The sequence below is a fragment of the Cricetulus griseus genome, chromosome 6, assembly GCF_003668045.3.
Source record: "Cricetulus griseus strain 17A/GY chromosome 6, alternate assembly CriGri-PICRH-1.0, whole genome shotgun sequence".
Taxonomy (NCBI): domain Eukaryota; kingdom Metazoa; phylum Chordata; class Mammalia; order Rodentia; family Cricetidae; genus Cricetulus; species Cricetulus griseus.
This window is the reverse complement of record NC_048599.1, coordinates 14,787,532-14,809,534: the sequence shown is the minus strand read 5'-3', so window position 1 is coordinate 14,809,534 and position 22,003 is coordinate 14,787,532. Positions and strand designations below refer to the sequence as shown.

The window sequence follows — 22,003 nt, the reverse complement described above, 5'->3', positions numbered from 1 at the left end:
ACCTTTGGGGTCTTGGATATGTTGGTCATGTCACCTCTTTTTCAGTTTTCTTACTTGAGCAAAAAGGGCACCACCAACCATATCCCGGGAAAAACATTGACACTATTCCAGGCAGCAACTAGTCTAAACCAGCCATAAATAAATCTCGTACCTCAAGACTCTCACACTCTCCATTCTGTGGGTGCTTGTGAGAACACTCTGATAGCCCTTTTGTCCAGACCTGGACCAGAGCACAGAAGAGCAGGAGCAAAGATGTTCTGTGACCTAGAAGTTAGGGTGACTTTTTTGATGGCAGAGTTTTAAGTTCACCCAGGAGCTACGTGCCACCATATCACAGACTCTTTCTTTGGCACTCTTTCACCAGCAAGCACAGGGCTGTGTTGACACAGATGGTGCCTCTGGGTGGGCCGGGGACAACGTGTGCCTGCTGTACAACTCTAGTTCCAATCCAGAAGTCCTTGACCACACGGTGCAGAGTCTTTTTTTTTTTTTTTTTTTTGCATCTGAGCTCGCCCAGGAAGGGAGTCAAAGGCACCTGTCTGCGTTGGCCCAGGCTTGCCTGGAACTCATGGCAATCCCCTTGCCTCAGCCTCCTGAATACTAGAGTTACAGGAGCATCTTGCCATAACCTTCAACATCAAATCCTGCTCAGTATCGATTCTTCTTTGATCATCAAAGTACAGGCTGCCACAAATGCCCTCCAGGTTTTACATAGATGAAGAAACTGGATTTTAATAAAAGCTAGATGGCCGTCTAGCAAATGAAGGAAGTGGAGTGATTGCTACAGAGTTGTTGCTTGGTGGGTGGAGAGATTTGTTCACCAAATATCAAAGAGAAACATGATCGAAGCTAGGATGGCACGGTGGGTAAGAGAGCTTGCTGTGCAAGCACGGGACCTGAGTTCAGATCCCAGCACCCACACTAAAAAAAAAAATCCTAGCAGTACCTAACATACCTATAACTCCAATGTTGAGTAAGACAGGCAAAGAAATCAATAGTTTTGGCCACCTAGCCAGGTTGAAAAGGTCAATCTCCAGATTCAGTGAAAGTCCCTGTTTGGAGGGGATAAGGTGGAGAGAGACAGCGGAGGACATCCAATGTCCTTCTCTGCTCCTCCACCTCTCTCTCTCTCTCTCTCTCCTCTCTCTCTCTCTCTCTCTCTCTCTCTCTCTCTCTCTCTCTCTCTCTCTCACACACACACACACACACACACACACACACACACACGAAGAGGTCAAGCACTCTCAAAGACCAGGCTCCTCTCACTTGGCCTACAGGGTTACTTTATGTAGCAATAGATGTCTTTATGTGAAACCCTTCCCGCGTTGCACTGGTTCTGAGTGGTGGGAAGAGCATGCTAAGACTCCATAGAGTTAGTAACCAAGGGGGACAAGCCAGTACAAAGACAGAGGCACAGCGGTGTGGGGACACACAGAAGGGAAATTGACGAGGAGGAAAATGATACCTGGTATAGTTTGTAGTTTGTTCCCCAAGGTTCCTATGCTGGAGTCGTGGTCCCCAGAGTAGCAATGGTAAGAGTGATGCAACCTGTAAGAGGTGGGGCTTCACCAGAGATAGGTAGGTTCCCTGGTAATGGAGAGAGAGAGAGAGATGGAGAGAAAGAGGGAGGAAGGTAGAGGGGGAGGGAGGAAGGGAGAGGAAGCCAGGGAGGGAGGGAGAGAAACACAGAGGTGGACATATTGGGGGCTAAGAATTCAGAATCTGTGGAAGTAGAGGGTTGTGAATGGTGGGATCCATACATACCATATACAGGTATGAAGTTGTCAGAGGATAAAGAAACGCCTTTAGTCCAAGCTCTCGGGAGGCAGAGGCAGGTAGATCTCTGTGAGTTCGAGACCAGCCTGGTCTACAAGAGCTAGTTCCAGGACAGCCTCCAAAGCCACAGAGAAACCCTGTCTCGAAAAACAAAACAAAACAAAACAAAAGAAACAAAAATAAACTGTATATCCTCTCCATGTGTGTCGTGTGTACATGTGCGTGCATGCATGTGTCCACTTGCACATATGGAGACTAACAGTAGATGTCACAGTCTCTCGCCAAATCTAGCACTCATTTTCCCCTCCAGACAGCCTAGCAAGACCCTGGGATCTACCTGCTCTGCTATCACTCCCAGTTCTGGCTTCCAGACATTCACCTCCAGGCTGACTTTTTCATGCAAACACTTTACCAAGTGAGCAATTTTCTGAGCCCTGAATTGTATATTCCACAATTATGAAAATTATGTTAACAAGAAAAGAGGGCTGATACTTCAAAAGGTGGTATCTTCTGAGGCTGCACAGAACAGACCAGGGGGCAAGAAGAGGGGAGAAAAATAGGTTGGCTGTTGCTCTGCCCTGGCTTGGCCAGCAAAGGCAGCAGTGAGCCCTCATCCTGCTGGGGGAAGTCTGCCATCCAGACCAGCTCTCAGCTCCCCTGTGACTCTGCTCAGACCCATGTTGTCCAGGACTCTGCTGCTCATCTTTGCTCTGCTGTTGCTGTGGTCCCTAGCTCAGGGAGGGATCAACCAAAAGAAGAGACAATATGAAGGTAAGGCGGTTAGATGAGGAGGGTAGCAGGCAAGGAGGGACTGAGAACTGACACAGAAGTGACACCACTTCATACCCTGCTCCTCGACAGCACTATCTGGGCTCCTAGTGATCTCAATACCTCGCTCGGCTCTGGCTTGCAGAGCTAGACATAGCGATAAGGTGGAGGGTGAGCCTGCAGTTTTCCCCGTTTTGTTCCAAAGATCCAGAGGCTAATGATCCCTACTCTGGCAAAAGGGGCCCCAAAGCTAAAAATCCAATGGGCAAACAAGACAATTGTTCTTGATTGATGCATTTTTGGGGAAGAACAACTGTGCAGAGATACTCATGGGGGTCTAGGAATGGGCATAGGTGCAGAAACAAGAGACATTGGGTGTGAAGGAGGTAAGATGAAGTTGCCGTCTGAGGCAGGGGTGGCAATAAAAGACAAACTGTGAAAGGGACAGGATACTGGAAAGATGGCCGGCAGAGGAAGCAGAAAGAGGCCAGGGGCTGCTCTGTCACCCTCATGGATCCAGCAAATTCTGGAGAGTTGAGAGGGTCTGAGAAACGTCTCGGGTTTCTATGGGCTGAGCAAGAGTATATATTACATGGAGATGATGTAATCAGAGCTCGGTCTACTGGGAGAGACTGGTCTTGGATGCAGGTAAGAGAAAAACCAGGAGACCCAGATGCTAACAGCTGTGGAGAAGGTGATGAGATTAGTATAGGGCATGGGATTTAAAATATAAATCAATCACCAGGACTTGGTGAGAGGCACAAAGAAAGGTGCCTGGAAAATGCAGGCGTGTAGTGAGTGGGACCGCAGCATGCTGAAGACTCTAAGCCTGGGAGGGATTCTCTCTAGGCAGCCATTCCACTCACTCTCTTGTTCTTGATGTTCTTTTCAGTAACACAAGGTCAGCGTGTTATCAGGGAGTGTGAGAGGAAGCCAAAATCGTATCTGTGTAGGAACCACTGTGAAGCTGTCAAAGACTGCCCAGAAAATAACATATGCTGTACAACGTGGTGTGGGAGTATTTGCATGGACATATTGGGTAAAAATGTGTGGGAAGAGTCTGAAAATCCCCCTGTCCCTCCAGAGCATCAGCACGTCCCTGGGGTCTCCCTCGAAGAAGACATGGCTCCCACCCTGGTCATCTCATCACTTAACCCCATGGTCATCCGTAAATAAACCAGAATAAATGTTGTGACAACTGTCAGTGATCAATGAAACCCGGTGGAGTCCCACATGTACCCTCCTCAGAGCCAATCTCTCTCTCTCTCTCTCTCTCTCTCTCTCTCTCTCTCTCTCTCTCTGTGGTAATATGTCTCTAGTTTCTCTTTTCAGCCTGTGCACCCACACCAATTCCAAGAGGCTCCAACACGCAAAACCAAACCTCCCACAACAATTTGTTCATGGGCAGCATGCCCCAGTGCTGAAGAGAACATTCTTTGACTTGGGGACAGAAAAACCTACATGCATCATACAGGTAGAGATGAAATAAAAATAGCACAGAGAGTAGGAGGCCCTCTCATTTAGCCCTTGCTCACTCCCACTCTGCTCTTGAAACTTTTCCAGAATTGGTGTTCTACAATGAAAGCAGTCATCCAGGGAAGTCAGGTGCTGTGATTAGGCCTGGAAGACAGTGAGTAGGTCTGATGGGGCTGGAGGAAGATGTTCCTTCTGAACTATTTTTGCTCAGTTCTCTCCATCTTCTGAACACAGAAGTTCTCTTTCACACGCCTACTCAAATCTTCACCTGTTTGTCACTGATGCATATAGACACACCAACGGTGGGGCCTTGGGATCTGAGACTTGAGTGACTTCATTAACTGAATATTCTCCCCCCACTCAAAACCACCCTCTTTATGACTCTTCTTTTGATCTAGAGGCACATCAGAAAGAGGAATGAATGGTTTGTGTTGGCATTGCAGAAAATGACTTGGCACAGGGTGGCTAAGTGACTTGCTCATATGCTATTGGTAGCAGACATTAATTACTAGGGGTACAAACTCCCTCCTTCTCTGTGTAATTAAAACTCCCCTGAAATGATCCTGGTGCTCAATCCAAGATTCAGCAGTCATTCATGGCTGTATCAGTTAGTTTGGCTTTACAACAGCATACTTAAGGCAAAAAACCTAGAAAGGCTATGCTCACAAATACAGGTTAGAGCCTAAGACTGGGATGGGGGGGTGTCATATCACAAGGGTGGAACCTCATGACAGGGACACAAAACAGGAACCAGGAAAGGGAGAGAGGAGAGAGAGGGCAGAACAGAGAGGGGGAGAGAGAGAGGGCGAAAGGGAGAGAGAGAACAGTCACTTTCAGTGACAAGACCCATCTAGCCTAAGGACCTCTCCCTGGGACCTAGCCATAAATGTTCCCAGTACTAGGGAGGAGAGCCTTGGTCCTGCCTCAACTTGATGTGCCAGGCTTTGTTGACTCCCCAGTGGAGGCCTTTCCCTTTCTGAGGACTGGATGAGAGGTGGGGTGCTGGGGCCAGGGGAGGGGGCGCAGGAAACTATGGTTGGTATGTAAAATGAATAGAAAATTTAAAAGAAAAAGAGAAGATGTTCCCAGCGCTTTCCAATAGCACTGAGGCGCATAGGCCTTTGGAGGATACACACAAACCTCAGCAGTGGACACTTTTGACCTGGCATCAAATATAAAGAGAATTCAGACAATCAGACCATGACCAGGGGCCATGTCCAGTGCTTTTTTTTCTGGGCCATTTAATGAAGGACAAAGCAAAAGAGGAAACCTCATATATCGAGTCAAAGGCCATGGTCTAACTTCATAAGCATCTCTGGGCTCTGGGGGCCTCACATTTATTTAGAATTTTGACACAGGGGCTCTAGGGAGAAGATCACAGTCAATCAGTGTGGGCTTTGGAGGCAAGTGGGCAGTGAGAGATTGCGCTTCTGTGCTGTGGAATAATCTTTTTGTACACTGTGAAGGTGTGTCTCTGCCACGGCACCTTCCGCTTGGTTTACTAAAGAGCTGAAATGGTCAATAGCTAGTCAGGAAGAGGTTATGTGGAACTCCCGGGCAGAGAGAGGAAGGAAGAGGAGATGAATGGGCGCGTGGGGGAAATGCAAGAGGTCATACAGAGGAAACAGGAGGTGCAAGCTGGAAGAGAGATAAAAAAAAAAAGTCTAAAGGCAAAACTTAGACTAATATAAATGGGTTCATTTACATTATGAGAGCTAGTGGGACAAGCCTAAGCTATAATCAATTTTAACTCTGTGTCATTTTTTGTGATCTGGGCCACCCAAAGAAAAACCCATCTACACTTCTGGACACCTCAGCTTATTATGTCACATTGGTTTTGGTTCACAGTTTCAGTGATGTCTATCATGGTCAGGAGGATACAGTAAGAAGAGCAGTTTACATCTTGGTGACAAGGAGGCCCACAAATGTACTCCAAGAAGGGTCAGAGCAGGATACCTCTAAGTGCACACTTCACTGCCAGTGATGGCCTCATCCAATCTGACTCAGTCTTTACCACCATCCTAAAAAGCCAATATGTTATACAAATCAAGGGTTGGATTCATTCATTAAGCCAGAGGCCTCAAGACCTGTCTCCCCAGAAGTGTGCTTCCCTAATCTCCTGGTCAGTTCTCAACATGATCAAGTTGGCAATTACGACCAACCATCATGGGCAGGAGAGACGACACCTCTGATAAAAAGCTTATTTGACCCCAGAACCCAAAGTTGGTTGAGCATATTTTTTTGTTTCTTTTTTCCTCAGAAAACTCATGTTCAATTTTTCATCTTTATTTATTTTTGACAATTTCATACATGTAAAAATACATACCGGTCTCACTCAACCTCCACCCCTGGCACCCTCTCTGATTTCCCTTCTCTCCGCACTACCCTGTCATAGTCAGACCCATCTGCAAGTCACATCCCACTTTCTTGTCATTTTGTTTTGTGATCCATTAAATTGTACCATGGGTGCCATATTGGATGTGGGCGTAGAGTGATCTAATGCACTTTGGATTTGTTTGTTTTCAATACATATCAACCACAGCTTCCCCTCTCTCTATTCCTACCCCCACCATTTTACTTTAATTATGTGGATTATAGGAATTTGTGAGCCACCCTGTGCTAGGAACCAAATTCAGGTTCTCTGCAAAAGCGGTGCATACTCTCAATGGCTAAGCCATCTCTCCAGTTCCCTGCATGTTGACTTGTTTATTGTGCTGGCTCATTTTATGTCAACTTGACACAAGTCCTTAAGATCAGGCTGTAAGACATGTTCTCAATTAGTTATTGATGTGGGAGGACCCAGTCCCCTGTGGGTGAGACCCCCCTGCTCTGAGGGTTCTGTGTTCTATAAGACAGCAGGCTGAGCAAGCCATGAAAAACAAGCCAGTAAGCAGCTCTCCTCCATGGCCTCTGTATCAGCTCCTGCCTCCAGGTTCCTGCCCTGCTTGGGTTCCTGTCCTGACTTCCCTTGATGATAAATTGTGATGTGGAAGTGTAGGCGAAATAAACCCTTTCCTCCCCAAGTTGCTTTTTGTCATGGTGTTTCATCACAGCATAGTAACCCTAACTAAGACATTTATCTAAATTTTGTTTTGCTTTATTTCTGAAGGATGATCATATAAGTTTGGCCCTATGAGACATTTATAGATTTCCATGTGTGGATTGTGATAAACCCGTGATGATGAGTGGCCTTTTTTCTATGTGAGAGTTGGTTTGTCAGTATTTTGTCTGGAGTTTTGCATCTACTCAAGATAAGGCAGTGTAGGCTCAGGCTCCACTTGGCTGGAACCTGGAATCATTGGGTATTACTTGCAGCTGTGTCCTCTGGTGCTGGTCTAAAGACGGTGTGTTCGGATGAGAGTCTAGAGGTAATATCCAGCCTGAATACTGGGTTACTTGGAGCCAGACTGGACCTAAGATACATAAGTGTAGTTGTGGAGCCTGTGTTCGGCTCTCAAGTCTAGAGATAAGCTTGAGACTTGAGTCAACTGGGATATGGGATTGCTAAGGTCAAGAAGTATCAGACTGTATAGCTTGGATGTTGTGTATTTGCAGGTGCCCAAGTGGTGTTTAAAGCCATGGCTACTGACACTTCATGAGATATGACCCAAACCTGCAGTCAGAAAGCAGCTTAGAACTGAGTGGGCCTGCATCCTCTATGAATGCAGACAAGCCTAGACACCGGGACCAGAGCTGATAACCTGGTACATAGAGGTGGGAGGGTCAGCCTCATGCTGGTGTGAGCCTTATGCTTAGAAGAACAGCAACCTGCTATTAACAGTGGTCTAGAGCCTGTAGTTTAGAGGCCAACTTGGCCAAATAATGGGGTAGGGAGCTGGCCTAGCACAAGCCTGAAGCTCAGGGCCTTGGGGTTGACCTGGTCCTGAAGCAGGTACAAAGGAAGTCATCTAGGCCATCCTGAATCCTTAATATATGGTGTGTTCCTCCTGTCCAAAGTAGGTTTAAAGGCTCAGTCTGAAGTTGTGGTCTGGATGCAAAGTGTCTACCATACCATGCTGGGAGACTATATAGGAAGTATCTACATAGGGCATCAGGAAGCCTAGGTTCTCAGTGCTGACCTAATAATTAGGCCGGTAAAAGGGAGTTCTTTTTTGTTTGGTTGGTTTTTGTTTTGTTTTGTTTGAGACAGGGTTTCTCTGTTTGAGGCAGGGTTTCTCTGCCTATCCTGGCACTCGCTCTGTAGAACAGGCTGGCCTCGAACTCACAGAGATCCACCTGCCTTTGCCTCCCGAGTGCTGGGACTAAAGGTGTGCGCCCAACAATGCCAAACCAAAAGGAGGTTCTTAATTGGTCTAAACCTGGAGTCAGATTTAGAGGAAAATGTTGAGATCAGAAAAAAAAATGAGCAAGCCAAAGTCACCTTTACCTCCTTAGCCTCTCAGTGGATAAGAGAGCCAGTTCCTGCTTCTTCACGCTCATATCCTCTCTTTGTGCCCAGCCAGCCATCTCACTTCCTGTCTGCCCATACAGATCTCCAGACCTCTATGGTTAGCTAGTGGCAAGCTCCATCCTCTCATTTTCAGACAGGCTTTATTTGTACAAGCAAGATAGTACCACATAGGCCTATGCAGGTCAGCCTGGTTCTGGGAGCAGCCTGGGGCCTGCTGCCACTGGGGCTGGCTAGCACTGAAGGCAGTCTCCTGCTGTTGATGAATATTTCCTTGTAAATGTCTCCCAGTTTGTTAGAAACCTGGATCCTGTCATGGGCCAGGTACTCATACATTTATTTACTTCATTTAATGTAACAGAAAGAATTACCTCCATATAACCAAAACAAAAATTATGAAAGAACTGCTCTTTTAAAAAAATGAAATAAAATGGGTCATTTGCCAATTCCTCACATTAAACTGGTACCTGAGAAAGTCCATAAGAGTAGCTTGTGAATTCTAAGTCACATAAGGCGGCAAAATTCCTACAATTGGGAATCATTAGAAATGCAATCAAGAGTAGGGGAGGAACCTAGTGTGGTGATGCACACCCTTGATCCCAGAACTCAGGAAGCGGAGGCAGGGGAATCTCTGTGAGTTTGCGGCCAACCTGGTCTACACAGTGAGTGCTAGGACAGACTCCAAAGCCACACAGAGAAACCCTGTCTCAAAAAACAAAGAGTAGGAGAAGGACTTTGAAAGAAGGGATTTGATGGGAATGGAGAGGAAGAAAGAGATGGTAATAAGGGGACTTCGGCCAGGCGTTGGTGGCACACGCCTTTAATCCCAGCACTCGGGAGGCAGAGGCAGGCGGATCTCTGTGAGTTCGAGGCCAGCCTGGTCTCTAGAGCTAGTTCCAGGACAGGCTTCAAAGCTACACAGAGAAACCCTGTCTCAAAAAACCAAAAAAAAAAAAAAAAGGGGGGGGGCGACTTCGATCAAATAATATGATCTATAATGTGAAATTGTAAAAGAAAAAACAACTCACTTAAAACAACTCATTGAAAAGCAAGATATTCAGGGGAGAATGGGAGAGTGGTATGAAGAAGAGGAAAGAAAAGGCACACTCAAGCCCAGCTGTTAGCAAATTTTTTTTTTTGAAGTACGTTCACCTTTTACCCACCAATAAACACAGGGCTTCTAAAAGTAAGCACACATCCATGAGCTGGCATGAGGCCGGGCCAGTGAGAAGGCAGGCTCATTTCTTTCTTTCATAAAACTTCTGCAAAAAGAGAAAGTTTAGATTCTTAGAGAAACAGTTTTCTGAGAAACAAGCGTTCATCCTCAAGCTGCAGTCTGGTTCCCACTGGCTGACACTCCATACTGACACCACGACCTGTCCACTTCCCAGCATGGAGAAATCTGGCTGAGCCCAGTGTCTCCTCAGAAAAGTCTATTGATGGAGTCAATGCTTACAAATGCAGATGAACTAGGAAATAGGCATTTAAAAGAGGCATGACTTTCATCCTAGCTCTTGGGAAGCAGAGGCAGGCAGATCTCTGTGAGTTTGAAGCCAGCCTGGTCTACATATTCCAGGACAGTCGGGGCTACAGAGAGACCCCATATTAAAAAAAAAAAAAAAAAAAGCTGTGTGATTTACCATTGAATTGTTTTCCCAGTTTGGAGTCCCTCCCTCCCTCCCTCCCTCCCTCTCTCCCTCTCTTCCTCTCTCTCTCTCTTTCCCTTTCTCTTCTCTTTCCCTCTCTCCACTCTCTCCTCTCTCTCCCCTTCCCCTCCCTCTTTTTCCCTCCCTCCCTGATTCCCTTCGTGTGTGTGTGTGTGTGTGTGTGTGTGTGTGTGTGTGTGTGTGTGTGTATCTGTACATGTGTCTGTGTGTCTGCCTGCTTGTGTGTTGGTCTGTGTGTGGATGGGTCTTTGTAGACTTTGTAGATGTGTCAGTGTGTATGTCGTGGGTATGTGTGTATCTGCATTTGTGTGTGTGTGTGTGTGTGTGTGTGTGTGTGCGTGATTGTGTATATCTGTATGTGCATGTCTATACATGTTTGGGGTTATTTGAATGTGTTTATGTATGTCTGTGTGTCTGTCTGTCTCTATTGTGTTATCTATACTTGTCTATGGGAGGGGTATGTGGATGTGTTTATGTATGTCCGTGTGTGTCTGGGTGTATCTAGGTATGCCTGTGTCTATGTCTGTGTCTGTCTTTCTGTGTGTGAGTGTTTGTGTGTGGGTCTCTGTGTGTGTAGGAGTGTTTGTCGGTGTGTGGGTCTTGTGTGTGCCTCAGATTTGGGCAACTTTGGTCTTCTGTTGAGGAATAACAGTCTGAGGCAGAGGGTGACATCAGTGAAGACAACGACCCACACACATCTGCAGCTCACCCCAGTTTCTGCACAGATGTTACCACAGTAGGTCCAGCAGCATTTGTAACTTTTGTGTACACATTTGAAAGTTCTAGAACACCTTTTGGTACAATCATTAGCTTTTGGTTGTCCCCAGCACTCCTCAAGTAACAGCTCTCCCTCTGAAATCAAAACGAAACGATAGAGGCTAATAGAGCTCCACAGGCAGGCATAGTAAGACAAGCCCTTCCTGAGGTCAGAGCTTCCTCCCAGAGTCAGAGTCCCATATCCCTGTCAAGGTGTCTGTCTTCTGTGTTCCCTCACCCTGATGTCATCGAATTGGCCCTAATCTCACAGGCTCTCCACTGAACTCATTACCTCAGTTCCCACAGGGACTTATCAGGTTCTGTATATCCCCAACATCTATTAAATATAGATTGATTTAACAAGAGATAAAGTCTGAGATATCTATTACCTTCATTACAATACCTGTCTCAGGTAGACAGAGAGTATGAGTAGGCTTTCTGGTTTTGTGTAGCAGTCTTGCAGTTAACTTGTAACGGTGGCCACACCCCCTTGGGCATGGTCTCAGGCAGACAGAAGCAGAAAGGGGGAAGCTTGAGGCATGACTTTCCTTTGCTCTTCCTTTCTGGTGGGTCTGCCAATCCGGTAGGAAGGACAGAGAAGCATTCCTGCGGTTCTTTGTATTTTTCTGTGTAATTATTCCCCAATAAACACCCACTTATCATTTATTTTGGGTCTAGTGAAATCATTACATCCTCGCCTTCAGTTTTAGCCTAGGCTATCCTTGAGCTCACATAAAGCTAAAGATGCCCCCAAACTCCTGCTTCCACCTCCCAAGTGCTGGGATTACAGGCACGCTCAACCATGCCTGGCTTGAAGCAGGTTTTCTCTATACTTCTTTACTGACTGTTCCATGACACACATGTGGAGGACAGGGGACAGTTCTGCGGAGTTGGCTCTCTCCTTCCGTGTATATGTGGGTTCCAAGGTTCAACCCCAGGCCCTCAGGCTTTCCTGACAAGCACTTTCCCCACTGAATTACTTCACTGGCTTCTCTCCAAACCCTCATCTCTCAATCTGCCTCCTTCATCCCCTCCACATTCTCCACTAAGGTCTCTGGCGCCTTCTCACAGGCTAAAAGATGTCTGTACTATCAGGTTTCTTTACTAGATACCCATTTGCTTCTCATGGAAGGAATCACAGAACTTCCGCAAGTGTGGAGGAAGGGAGTTCTGTATTGGCTCTCGCTCCTCAGAGGGACTGGGAAATATTCCCTCTTTATTGCTCGGGATGTGTATGAATGCTGCTGTTTGGGAAGCTTCCCAGCTGGAGGGTTTCTCACATTCTCCAACAGCTGGTCTGGAAAGGCAGAACTGAATCAAAATGCCAGACATGACACCCACTCCCTTGTCAGGACCCAACCCTGGCTGACATGACACTCACTCCCTTGTCAGGACCCGACCCTGCCTGACATGACACTCACTCCCTTGTCAGGACCCGACCCTGCCTGACATGACACTCACTCCCTTGTCAGGACCCGACCCTGCCTGACATGACACTCACTCCCTTGTCAGGACCCGACCCTGCCTGACATGACACTCACTCCCTTGTCAGGACCCGACCCTGCCTGACATGACACTCACTCCCTTGTCGAGGAAGTGAGCACCTCCCACCACCTACCAGAGTACTTCTTCTTTCTCCCTGCCAGGGCAGGCAGCAGCAGCACGCAGAGGAACACCACAGACCGGAGCAGCGATGGCTTCATGATGCTGACCAGAAGTGTCTAGAGATGCTTTTTTTCCCCCTTCCTAGGGGCTGCTGGAGATCAAACATATAAGTTGGGAAATGAAGGTGTGAACCAAGGGGAAGCACCTGTGAGTTTTTTAATAATCAGTCTTCTAGTTAGAAGCCTCGCCCTCCATCAGATAGCATCTGAACTCCACCTTGGCCAAATGATAGCTATGAAGTGCCTCTGCTAAAGAAAATATTTAGCATATGTTCTACCTTTCCTTGATTAAAAGACAATTCAAACTATGGCTTGAGACTTACAAAATCTACATATAAAATATTACAGAATCTTAAATATTAAAAAAATCACACAAGGGAACTAAAAATCTCCTGATTCCATTTTACTGGTGATATGCTATCACCATTTATATGGACAAATGTATATAAACTGGATAAAACTGAAATTACATGGCATCCTTTCTATTCTTTTTTATTTATTATATATACAGTGTTCTGTCTGCATGTGTGCCTGAACACTGGAAGAGGGCACCAGATCTCATTACAGACAGTTGTGAGCCACCATGTGGTTGCTGGGAATTGAACTCAAGACCTCTGGAAGAGCAGCCAGTGCTCTTAACCTCTGAGCCATCTCTCCAACCCCCTCTTTTTTATTTATTTACATATGCTTGTGTGTGACATATGGTTGTCAACTGTCCCACGTGGGTGCTGGGAACTTAACTCAGATCCTCTGGAAGAGCAGAAACTGCCCTTAACTACTGAGCCACCTCTCCAGTCCCTCTTTTTTAATTGTATATCTAATTTTTAGTTAGCATTCAAAGTAACAAGTTACTTTCTTTAGAAAATATTCTTTAATCACTAAATTTATTTTTAAGTGTCGCATATCCATACTGTATTTTCATCATTTAGCGTCTCCCTTCCCTTTCCTCCTTCTGACCCATCTCATGCCCCCCTCACCTCACTGTCTTCCCCCAATTCATGGCTTCTTTTTCTTAATTATTATTGTTGTACACTTATATAGATAAATTAATATATAAACACAACCTGATATGTTCATTTTGGTGTTGTTTACATGTGTGTATTTAGGGATGACCACTTGAGGTTGGATCACCTATGGGGGGGGGCTCATCCCCAGAGGGGTCTGACTCCCCCCTCTCAGCAGCCATTAATTGCCTGCAGCCCTTCATCGAGGGATGGGCCTTGTGAGAGGTCCTCTTTCCACACTGGCATGTCAATTGGAATTGTCACCGTGCCAATTTTGTGAGGCAACCATACTGCTGCGATTCCATGGGTACAGCTCTCTTGCACACGCCTTCCCTTGGTGATAGCCAACAGATCTCTGCTGGAACTTAAGACCCACTCAACAAAAGGGAAATCATGCCTGATACTGGAAATCTAGCTGATACTCAGGGCTCGTGAATTCTCGGACTTGAAGAAGATCTACAACTGACATTTTACTAACCCTGTATAACCCATAACTATATTCTAAATATTTATCTTTGTACCAGCAGTTAAGTGTAGTTGTCACCCCGACTAAGGAAACTTCTCTTTGCAACAGAGAACATTGCTGAAAGTACAACTTATCAAAAAGCAGAGTTCTGAGTCTCAGTCACAACGGATACATCTACAACACATCTCTTGCACCTGAGGCTCAGGGAGCATCGCAGAAGAGGGTTTGGAAAGATGGTAAGAGCCCAGGGAAGTTTTCTGTGAGAGTGTGTCTCCTAGAAATATCAGGGAAACTACAGCCATGAAGTCTTACCAACATGGCTGACAAGCAAGACCTGAACAAGAATGACATGAATAAACATGCCAGTGTAGAGGCTCACAGAACCTCAACCCTAGACAAAGAACTCCAGGCAACTAAGGGATGCTGAGAATGGGAGAAATAGTCCTCCCCACGGATGAGCACACCCACTGGTATCCAATACTAAAGGGTCAGCCCTGAAAACATACATGCAAGTAACATTATACATAGCAGGTTTTATTTATATAAACTTAGAAATAAATACGCTCTCTCTATATAGAAACATTGATATAGATATCGACAATTAAGGAAAAAGAAGTTGTGACTTTGGAATAGTACAAGGAGGCACAAAGGGAGGATTGGAGGGAGGAAAAGGAAGGGAGATGGTGTAATTATACAAAGACTCTGTCTCAAAAAAGAGGTAAAAGAAGAAAAAGAAATGGAACCACCCTAAGTGTCCATCAACAGATGAAGAAATAAAGAAAAAGCAGGATATAGACAGTGAGATTTTTATTCAGCTATAAAAACGAAATTATGACATTTACAGGAAAATGGACACAACTGGAAGTCATTACATGAAGCAAAAAAAATCAAACTGAGAAAAATCTGTTCTGTGTTGTTTCTCTCACATGTGGGGTCTAGATTTTAAAAACCGTGTGTGTGTGTGTGTGTGTGTGTGTGTGTGTGTGTGTGTGTGTGTGTGTGTGTCTGTGTGTCTGTGTCTGTGTCTGTGTCTGTGTCTGTGTCTGTGTCTGTGTGTGTGTCTGTGTTGAAATTAGTAAGGGGATCATGAGAGGGGAGGAAGAAATTTTAAGGAGAAGGGGAAAGCACAGCAACATGATGCAACATGACAAGAGAATAGGCGAGTATTTGTGGTGAAGAGACAAACCAGCCAGAGAAAGGCATGGCACAGGGAAAGGGGGGGTTCTGGGGGGGAAGACAGGAAAGTAGAACAAAGTATAATGCATGAAAATGGCATAATTAAGCCCATTAATTTGTATTCTAACTTAAAAATTAAACAAGAAAAAGTTTTTAACAAAACAATTTGAAACTGAAATCACTAGAGAATAATAGAGGAACATTACTTCAAGATGCAGGCACAGGGAGGTGCTAGTGCAGGCCCAGGCAGCTGAACATGCAGCTGCAGGCACAGATAAGTACAGGTGCAGGTGCAGGTGCAGACACAGGCAGGTGCAGGTGCAGGTGCAGGCACAGGCAGATGCAGGCACAGGCAGGTGCAGGCACAGGCAGGTGCAGGTGCAGGCACAGACACAGGCAGGTGCAGACACAGGCAGGTGCAGGTACAGGCACAGACAGGTTGGGAGAGAGGAAGGAAGGAAGGGTGTGTCTCCCCTCCAGGGTGAGGCCTCTCAGGAGATTCCCTCAGAATTAAGACCAGAGCTGTATCTTCAGGTAATTCCAAGGTCAATGCAATTGGCAATGGAGATTAACAATCACCACATCTTTAGCCACCATAGAAATGCACATTAAAATTGCTTTGCAATATCATCTCACCCCATTCAGAATGGCGTCACCAAGGAAACAAAGAACTAATGCTGATGAGTAGGGAAAGGCCCTTATCTGATGCTGGTGGGAGTGCAAACAAGTCCAGCCGCTGTGGAAATCGGTGTGGAGCTCCTCGGAAATTTAAATCAGAGCTATTATATGACCTGGGAGCACCACTCCTGGGTATATACCTGAAAGCAATCAAAGCCAGCGTACTGCAGAGATACTTGTAATGCCCACGTTTGCTGCTGCACTAACCAAGATACAACCAAAAACCTAGGTACCCACCAAATGAATGGAGAAAGAAAATGTGATGCATGGACACAGCAGAATTCTACTTAGCCATAAAGAAGGAAAGTCTGTCACCTGAAGGAAAATGGATGGAGCTGGAGGCCATCATGAAATAAACCAAACTCAGCAGTATTACAGACTTTGCCTTATATGTGGGATCTCAGTTTAAATATATATTTATCAATTTATAAAAATAGCATTTATATATAAATATGATATATGGTATATACTATAACAATACATTATTAAATTTATTGTCTATTGTAATATATAATAGTATGTAATATGTATGTAAATACATATAGTATATCTAGGGTATGAAATAGAAAGGAGGTGATGAAGGGGAGGGGAAGATCTAACAGGAGGGGGGAGCAACACAGAGGATAATGCAGGGCAGAAAGACGAAACGTAACTCTTATGCACAGGACAGAAACTGTGCTCCCTGTTCTGCAGGGAGGGGAGAGAGGAACAAGAGAAGGCAACGTGGGCATAGACGAAGTGTCTCTTTAGAGGGAGGAAAGGACTAACAAGGGGAGGAGGGATGGACAGGGTGCTGAAGGGATTATGAGCAAGGCACGGGGTGAGATGGCTCAGCGGTTAAGAGCAAGCTGCTTTTCCAGAGGACCCAGCATCCACAAGGCCGCTCGCAATCATTGGTACCTCCAGCTGCAGGGCATCTGGGTCTTTCTTCCAGCTCCACAGGCGCTGCAGGCACAAGCTGGACAGACACACATGCAGGCTGCACACTCACATACGTAAAAAATAATAATAAGTGAATCTCAAAATAATAAAATAAAAGAACAAGGCACGTGCCAAGCATGGTGCACACACCTTTGATCCCAGCACCCGAGAAGCAGAGGCAAGCGGATCTCTGTGAGTTCGAGGACAGCCTGGTCTATATAGCGAGTTTCAGGACAGCCAGGGCTACATAGTGAGACCCTGTCTCAAAAATAAAAAGAGCAAGGTACTTTTTATGTATGTATATATGTATGTATGGAAATGTCACAATGAAGAGTCCATTTGATTTATTGCCCTCGTTTCTAAATACTTCAGTGAGGGTCCTTTAACAAAAGGTCCTTCTCTTACTCGGACATGGCACATGTACCAACTTCACGGAGTTTTATGCTGATAAAAATGGACTAAGATTGCATCTCCCCGAGTATTCCATCTTTCGGGAACTCCAAGAAACACTACTGCACCTCAACCTGTGGGTCTTGACTCCTTTGCCGTCCTGCATATCAGATATTTACATTACGATTCATGACAGTAGCAAAATTAGTTATGAAGCTGCAATGAAAATAATTTTATGGTTGGGGGGTCACCACAGCACGAGGAACTGCACTAAAGGGTTGCAACATTAGGAAGATTGAGAACCACTGTTTTAAGCAATGCCCAAATGAGTCTCTACAGGCTCACTTACAGTTCCAGACCCTGCTCTCTGCCTACCTCTGAGGATGTTCTCAGTTAGAGGCGCTTACAGTCGTTTGTCTGGTGGTGCTTTCTCCTCAGTTCCAGGGACAGTGGAACCTCTGCACACAGGGCAAGTAATGAGAGAAATAAACGTCAGGGACTTGAGCTTTGCCCCTGCTTCGAACTGGGTCAGATCAATGTCAGATCTTTAAGGTACACACAGCACCTTGCGCCTGGTCCCTGCTTCTCTTACTGCTAGAACAAGATGCTCCCCCACCTGACTCCCTTCGGCAACACACTCAGAAGCCTGGGTGGCTGTGGGAGTGAGGCAGGTCTGTGAATCTGTTTCTCTGCAGGACTGCCTGATGCCTTTGTAAAGTGCCGTACTATTCATTTCTCCAAGATAGCATCACCTAACACAGCGTCCCTGTGGGCTTCATGCCAGGCAGAAAATGACTCATCCAAGAGAGCTTAAAAATAAGTATTGGCACACAAATGTAACACCTAGACTTGGCGGCTGGAGTGATGGCTCAGGGATTAGTTAGCATTTATTGTTTGTATTTTATATATACTGCTTGTTACTTTTCTGTAGCTGTGATAAAACCTCATGACCAAAAGCAACTTATGGAAGAAGTAGTTTATTTCGACTTATGGCTCCGGGGAGATAAGAGTCCATGACAGGAAGACATGGCAGCAAGCAGCAGGCAGGTGGGAGAACCAAGAGGCTGAAAGATCACATCTTCAGTCATGATCCTCAAGTGCAGAAAGATAACTGGTCATAGGATGAGGCCATAAACTCTCCAAGACTGCTGTTCTGAGCAGGGTCACACTTCCTTCAGTAAGGCCACACTCTCCCCCCCAAACATCCCAAACAACACCGACAATAGGGGCCCAAGTCTTCAGATACATAAGCCCATAGAGTGCATTCTCATTCAAACCACCTACTGCTTTGCAGAGGACCTGGATTTGGTTCCCAGCACCCGCAGTGCAGCTCACAATCACCTGGAACTTGGGTTCTAGGGGATCTGATGCTTGCATTTGTCTATGTGCACCACATATGTGCAGGCCTATGGAGGCCAGAAGAGGGCATCTGAACCCTTGGGGTGGAACTAAAGGCAATTGTGAGTCACCTGACATCAATGCTGGGAACTGAGTTCAGGTCCCCTAAAAGTGCAGCAAACATTGTGTTGTTCTGAGACAACTCTGCAGTCCCTAATTCTGTGAATAGTTTTAATGTAATGCAAAACATAGTAAATATTTTCTATAACTCTAAATGTGTTTTGCTGTTTGAGATTTTTGTTGTTGTCTTGCTTTGCTTTGTTCTTTTTTTGTTTTTGTTTTTGTTTTTGTTTTTGTTTTGTAGACAAGATCTTGCTATGTAGTCCAGGGTGGCATCAAGCTCACAGCCCACCTGCCTCAGCCTCCTGGATGCTGGGATTGCGCGTGTGTGCCACCAAGTCCAGCTTTCTTTGCGCATCTTTTAAATTGTATTTATTTTATTTTATTTTATGCATGGGGGTGTTTTGTCTGTATGCATGTCTGTGCGACACTTGTGTGCCTGCTGCCTGTGGAGACCAGAAGAGGGCATTGGATCCCTGGGACTGGAATTACATACGTTTGTGAGCTACCACGTGGGTGCTGAGGATTCAGCCCTAGTATTCTCTGGGAGAGCTCATCTCTGCACGTCTTGGTGGGATCTGTGGCATCATCCCCCTTTGCACTGTAGGTATTAGCCCGTTACTAGTCTCACTATTTTCAAGTATTTCCTCCCACTCAGCAGGGTACGTCTTTGCTCTGTGGCTTCCTTTGCTGGACAGCAGTTTTTGAGTTTGCCAACCTAGATAATTGGATCGGTTCAAGCATTTGGTTACCACCCTGAATCTCCGCACATCTGAAGAATTCACCCATTGAATGGTTGCAGAAAAGGATGAACCACACCAAAACCCAAAGTGTGAACACGGTCACCGGTAGGCAAAGACCAGTGATGAGCCTATTGGAGCACTGAGAACCTTTAAGCCTGAGATTATCTTGTTTGTCTATTCTTGCTTCTGTTGCCTGTGCTTTTAACAGGTGTGTGTGTGTGTGTGTGTGTGTGTGTGTGTGTGTGTGTGTGTGTGTGTGTGCTATCTTACCACAACTCCAGCTCCCGAAGTTTTCACTCCAGACACAACTCTGTCAAAGAGCTTATGCTAAACTTCCTCTGTAACAGATTCCACCTAGGCCAGGGGGAGGGGCGAGCCCCAGTGGCCTATCAGGGCAGCTGTTGTGAACAATGTAGACAGAAAAGTGCCAAGATTGGTATAAACACAGATCTTCATTGTCACTGTCACGGGGCCTGCGGTAAGAACACCCTTTTCAGGGTTTTAAACAGGCTGGAACTCTATATGCTGCCCTCCTGTGCTTTTGGAGCATTAGGCCCAATTAGGCTTCTCTCAAGTGTTCTTTTTTTAAATTTAATTAATTAATTAACGTTATGTGTCTGTTGTTTTGCCTGCCTCGTTATCTGTGCACCACGTGCATGCAGTGTCTGTGACGGCCAGAAGAGGGCAGAAGAGTGAGCACCCATGTGAGTGCTGGGAACCAAACTCCTGACTCTTGCAAGAACAGCTGGTGCTCTTAACTGCTGAGCCTTCTCTTCAATCCATAGTGGCCTTCTCTGGTTTACTTCGATGCGGCCATTAGCGCACACCAGGCTGGTAACACAAAGAAGAAGCGACAACGGCTAGCAGAGGAGCAGTAGTAGGGGCAGAACCACAGAGGGGGCAGTGGTGTGGGGGTGACTAGAGGCAGGAACTGGAGCTGTCGTGGCAGCTACAGCAGGAGCCCAGTGATGGCATCTGTGACAATAGTGACAGTAACAAGAGGTAACTACAGAAAAGTTCTACAGAGTAGCCAAGAGAGAAGCAAGAGGAATGGCAGAAAAGAAGCAAGGTGGGGAGCTAAAATCCAAAGAAAACTAGAAGGCTGGAAGGGACCAGAGAGAAACTCGAGGCCCTGGTTAGTGAATGGAAGAATTCCAGATGGCGGCAGATCATACAGTCCATCTCTATATGACCCCCCTCAAGTAATGTTTCTCTTTATTTTATGTTTATTTCTCTGTGTGTGAGTGTGTGTATGGCCCATGTGTGCAGTGCTCGTGGAGGCCAGAAGAGAGTGCTGGATCCCCTGGTACTGTACTTTAGGCAGGTATACACTTCCCAACATGGATCCTGGCAAAGGAACTTGAGTCCTCTGGGAGAGCAGGAAGTACTCTCTTAACCCCTGAGTCATCTCTCATGTCCCAGTGCTGTTTCTTTTGATATTGTCTACTAGGGTATTGGACCATGACCCAGAAAGATGCTTGGTAATAGGTTAGATTCCTGAGAGGGCCAGCACTCGCTGTCCTCCTGCCTCTGACGATGTCTGTGTTGCTATTGTTGATCATGATCCGTCTCCCAAGGCTCCCTGTGCAGGGGAGGCTTAGCATGGGTGAGGATGAACCTGAAATACCTAGATGCTGCAATGTTTGAGGTGGATCAGGGGTTCTGGCCTCAGAGAGGAGGTTTCTTCCTCTGCTGTGTCCCCTGTTGAGTGACCCAGAAGCACAGCCCAGGGTGCTGCCTCTGAGTAAGGCCTGCCTGTCTGAATTTTCTTCATATCTGATACCATGCTGTGTGGTGATACCTTGCTTGTACAAATAAAGCTTGTCTGAAGATCAGAGGATGGAGCTTGCCACTAGCTAACCATAGAGGTGTCCAGAGAGACTGGAAGTAAGATGGCTAGGCGGAGAGGAGATGAGCAGGAAGAAACAGGAACTCACTATCTTTTCTGCTGGGAAGCTAATGAGGTAAAGGTGGCTGTGGCTTGTTCCTTCTTCTCTGTGATCTCTCAGCATTTTCCTCTACATCTGACTCCCGGTTTTTATTATTTAGACCAATTAAGAACTCCATTTACACCCCTGCACTCCTGACCACTCAACTCTTCGTCAAGCTGCAGGATCACCTCAGAGAAGTTGTAGGTGCAGAGGACGGAATCTGTAAGTCCAGGGATTGCTTTCCACACACATAGGCAAGACTCAGAGCCACCCTGTGTGAGCTCACCTTCAGCGACGTTAGCATGAATCACCAGAGGAGAAGGGTTGAGAACAGTGGGGCACATTCATTTAATGACATGTACTGACATCTCTGAGGGTGGCCAGCCCAACCCAGGCCTTGCTTCCAGAGTGGCCACACGGACGAGTGACGGGCAGAAGGAAGCAACACATAGGTAATCTCTAGCTTGCCTCTGGGTTCAAGTAATGGGGAGAAAATGAGAGACTCCAGAGAAAACCCCCACTTCTAGCCATGTTAGTTACACACACACACACACACACACCCCTCAGGCTTGTCATTTGATTTCCCTGAATTCATTATCCTCATTATGAATATTTTTTTGAGACAGAGTATCACTATATAGCCTTTGCTAGCCTAGAACTCACTATGTAGACCAGGCTGGCCTCAAATTCACAGAGATCAGCCTACTTCTTCTGCCTCACC

General features: G+C 46.1%; 1 protein-coding gene across 2 annotated transcripts in view; it reads right to left on the bottom strand.

Annotated features, from left to right (window-relative positions):
• Positions 1-9,546: 9,546 nt before the first annotated feature.
• The window catches only part of LOC100767575 (protein WFDC11), a 33,905-nt gene continuing 21,448 nt past the window's right edge, over positions 9,547-22,003 (bottom strand). For both annotated transcript variants that reach the window (XM_035447012.1, XM_035447013.1), the window contains 3 exons: positions 12,470-12,607; positions 10,805-10,947; positions 9,547-9,690 (listed from right to left, as the gene is read on the bottom strand). In XM_035447012.1, coding sequence (XP_035302903.1) covers positions 9,667-9,690; positions 10,805-10,947; positions 12,470-12,554 — 252 coding nt within the window. In that variant the 5' untranslated portion in view covers positions 12,555-12,607 and the 3' untranslated portion in view covers positions 9,547-9,666. The remainder of the gene's footprint in view (positions 9,691-10,804; positions 10,948-12,469; positions 12,608-22,003) is intronic.